Source organism: Branchiostoma belcheri, unplaced genomic scaffold (assembly GCF_001625305.1).
Source record: "Branchiostoma belcheri isolate BF01 breed outbred unplaced genomic scaffold, Haploidv18h27 scaffold378, whole genome shotgun sequence".
NCBI classification, from domain to species: domain Eukaryota; kingdom Metazoa; phylum Chordata; class Leptocardii; order Amphioxiformes; family Branchiostomatidae; genus Branchiostoma; species Branchiostoma belcheri.
The window spans coordinates 38196-42654 of NW_017803996.1; the positions used below are offsets into that span (position 1 = coordinate 38196).

Consider the following 4459-nt stretch of genomic DNA (forward strand, 5'->3'; position numbering starts at 1 on the left):
AATGATGACAAGTTGTGTTTGAAAGTTTGAAATGATCTTGTTTATGGCCTGACTGGCTTTAAGGTGTGGCCAGCAGTTTTGTACTTTTGTAATATACATCAACACCATATGGAACTGTTGTCGAGGTACGTTAAAAAACGTAAATTGTAGATCTCCAAAAGAAACAATAGAAATTAGATACCTTAATTTCACCCGCCTCCATGTAGGTTGTTAAACAGTCGGTCCCAAGCCCGTATTTCAACGTAAATGGGGGAGGATGTGATGACCTGGGACCGGAAACAACTACAGCGGCCAGCTGGACAGGATGTTCAAGGGTGATTTGCAGCCAGTCCTCAAGGTTATCAACAACCCATTCCGTCAGGGACAGACCTCGGCTACCGTGGTTTAAATGACGTGCTCCAAAGCCTTCAGTAACTGCATAATCCTTAACTAGTAGATCTACAGGTAGCAAACAAGCTCCAATGCCTGCGACAAAAATGTTATACAACAATAATTGAATACGACAAAGTGGCATTTTTTTCAATACGTTCTGCTGCGTTTTTTTAATGAAAAGTTTATTGCAAATTCGTGCCCGGAGGCTAATTGCAAATTACAAAACATAAAAGAACATTGTAACAGAGTATAAATGATGAAGTCTACATGATGAAAGGTAGCTGTCTAGAACTATAACTTTGTCTAAAACTATGTCTGAAGGGTTTGTCCTCTTTTCTGTAAACAATTGAAGAGGTTATGTCCCACCATTTTCCAATATTTTGGAGAAATTGGGATAAATTGGAATACATTGAAAAGTTGACTGGAGACACCATAGTTTGACAGTTTATAGAATAGGCCATCCCGCCACACGCTGTCAAATGCCTTCATCATATCGACAAAGCAAACATACAGTTTCCCCCACTTCTTCTGTAGATATTTTTCAATTAAAGCTTTCAGAATAAAAACATTGTCAGAGGTTCGGCATTTCTTTCTAAAAACAAATGGCGTGTCAGCTAGCAGACAATAACTTTCTGCAAAGTTCTGTAATCTGCTATATTATTCAAAAGGAGTGTGAAGAGGTTTGACAGACAACTTCAGATCGCTATTCCTCGGTAACTATCCACATTGGACTTGTTGCCTGACTAGCAGATTGGTGTAACTACCCTCGTACTCCAGTTGAATCCCATTGGAAAGAACTGTGTTAAACAGAGTTACCAATGGTTTGCCTAACTGTTCCAAAATGATCAATCACAGTGTGTTTCTAACAGCTAACAACAGTGACATTTGGACTGGTCCCTGTGCCCAATGCAGTGCCACAATCAACTAATAATCTAATTACATTTCGAGATAAATCTCCAGTTGAATATTGTTAATGTATATAACAGGATCTCAGGTGAACAATGAAAAGTTATCGTTGAATAGAACTGGAAAATTTTGCATTTTGATTTCGTATCTTTAATTTTGAATATGCCCTCTAATGTGTTTTGAAATCATTTTACAATTACTGGAGGGATAAAATGGAAATTCTAATGTTGTACTGGAAAAAGACCATAGGGAACGTTCGCGAACGAACATGTTATAGATCGCCATATCAACATGTCTTGACATGGCTAAACATAATGACAACCCGAAATCATTAAAAAATGTTCACACAACTCCTCTTTAGCCATAGACGTGCGATGACCAAATTAAGAATTAGCGACCATCCACTACAAATTGAAACAGGTAGATACACCCGAACTCCCCTCAATGATAGGTTATGTACATTTTGTGATATAATACTATAGAAAATGAAGTCCACTTTATTGTTGAGTGTCCACTATATAGCGATCTACGATCTACCTTTTTTGTTGAAACACAGTTAGAGCAAAAATGGGCGCATCTAACAAAGGATGATATATTCATACAAATATTGTCTTGAGTTAACCATGATGTATTAGAAAAACTCTGTAAATTCGTATACAAATGTCTAAAGAAGAGAGAAGAAACATGTACAGCTTAGATATAGACAGAATAAAGCATAGTATGCCTAATCCTTTTTGTAATCTAAAAGTGCATTTAGACCCACTGGGGCATGAATATGCAATAAATGCCATTGTCATTAAGGCTTACCAATACAGGCGTCCTCATCTGAAGCATCGTGGCAGTCAGGAAATCCATTACAGAAGCTGTTTGCCGACACAAATCTGTTGGATTTGACGCACGGCAGTCGGTCTGTGTACATGGCTGAAAAAATGATGACAGGAATTTCCCCCTTTAGGACATGTTTTGAGTCACTTTAATAGTAAAGAAAATGCTGCTATTACCTTTTATTATTGAAAGACGTACTTACATAAATTGTATTATGTAGATAGAAAAGATAATCAACTGGTATAGAATTTATATGCTAGTCTGACCTTATTTTGATAATCAGACCCTTCTATGATGCGAATTGACCTTTTAAAAAAATGACTGCATTGAGAGTGCACGGAGGTCCTCATAATCAAGCATCCAATGAAACCTAATGAACTCTCAGAAGTTAGACTAAATAGATTACTATACAAGTTAGAGGAAATAAATTAGTATTCAATAGAAAAAAAGCAGGAAAAGCTACTTTGCTCACCACATCTCCGTGGATTCTCATCAACACCCGTCCTGCAGTCGTCCTTCCCATCGCAATTTTGTGTGACTTCAATTTCTTTATACTGGTCAGAAACACCAAACCGTACCGCCGTGTCCATGCAGGTCGTTATATCTGATATGTTTATAAAATAGGGCAGGTAGCTCAATAGGAAGTTAAAGAGTTAAAATAATACATATATTATAACTTTTGACATATTATAAGTAGTCTTTGTCTATACATTTCTTGTTTTGATGGGGGGGGGGTGGCGACATACACTAAAAACCGATGATCTGAAAAGAAGAGGGTACCATGCGTGTTTTGTGAATTTCCACTTTATTTTGCGTAATCTATTGACAATACGTAAAAGCACCTACCGCAATCCTTTTCGTCCGTAGAATCCAGACAACCAGGAAGCCCGTTACAGGACAAATCAGACACACACTTCTTTGTAGCTTCACATTTTTTATCGTCATGATGGCAACCTACTGCTTCTGAAAAAGCAAAGAAACCAAAGATTTCAAACCTCCTGGACATAATTCCCTAACACGATTCTATAGTAAAACTTACTCCGTTATTACACTACGTTTCACACATTCATAGTGTATACAGCGTCAACCACTGTAAAATAAGTAAAATATTCACTTCAGAACATATACATACAAACCTAGTCTAAATCGGGCCACCCAAACAATACTTCTAAAGCTATATTAAAAGCTAACTGCTTGTGGCTATTCGTTTAGTCAGTACAGCAGACGGAAAGAGACCTTTAATCGTGAAAGCCATACGGACAAAAGAAAAACTGACCTTATTCAATTACATGTACCTAATCACGGCTAATTCAATCACATGTACCTAAAGTTAAAACTTTAAACTTATTTTGTGTTTCTCTGTTAATCTCACCAGATTTCCATTGTGCTAAACTGTCAACACTATATCATCACTATCACCGACTGTCTCTGAGGGGGGTCCCAAACCTCCCGGATCACGAAAAATAGCTTGATGTTTTTAGTTATATGGCTGAAGGGTTTCAGTTATACGTTCCACCAAGGATACTATAAAGTAAAGACTTCTGTATAATGTCCTTGGTTACACGTAACTTACAGATACAACATAAGAACTGATTTCACCGACTCTGCCTCTTTATCTCATGCAATGCCTCATCTTAAGTTCTTAGGTAAACAGAGAGAGAAAACGTACCGCAGTCTTGCTCGTCCTCCCAGTTGCCACAGAAGTCGCGGTCATCACACAGGTTGAATGTCGCTGCGCATTTTCCTGAGTTGCACTTATGATTGTACTCGTCAGACGTCGTTAGTCCCTGTTCCTTCCTTTTTTCCTTATACTCTTCCAAAGCAGCCCAATACCCGTCACAGGTTCCTGCAATTAAGACCAAATAGATGCCGCGTTTTTTTTTTGGTTGTTGTTATTTAAAGACCAGCTGTCGAGGGCACATCACGGTAAATAGTTTGTTGCCGGATTAAGCATTTAAACAATTCTTATAAATGCAATATACTAAAGAGCGAAAATTAAAGTCAGATTATACTACATGTGCATCTATAGGATCAATTGTTATACATAGACAAACGGTAAAATATGGTAAACAGTCTCTCCCATTTCATGGTCATTGAAATAAAACTTTCTTGCAGTGCAGCATCGTTTTACAGAAGCTTTTGCAACAGATGTAAAATGTTCATAAGGTACAGAAAAACACTGAAAATCGCTTACCACAATTTTGTTCATCAGTAGGACCGTAAAACTCCATTGTTGCATTGTCCATGTAAGTACAGTCAGGATGTTCATCACATACACGGTGTAGGGATATGCACTGATGCCATGGCGGGCCACAGTCGAAGCCACCAAAAGTACGGCAATACTCTTCTATACATG

At 37.9% G+C, this 4459-nt stretch overlaps 1 protein-coding gene across 1 annotated transcript in view; it reads right to left on the reverse strand.

The window, feature by feature from the left end:
* LOC109476447 overlaps positions 1 to 4459 on the reverse strand; it is a 42554-nt gene that overhangs the window by 9135 nt on the left and 28960 nt on the right. Inside the window, 1 exon segment of the mRNA XM_019777379.1 lies at positions 182 to 465. Coding sequence (XP_019632938.1) covers positions 182 to 465 — 284 coding nt within the window.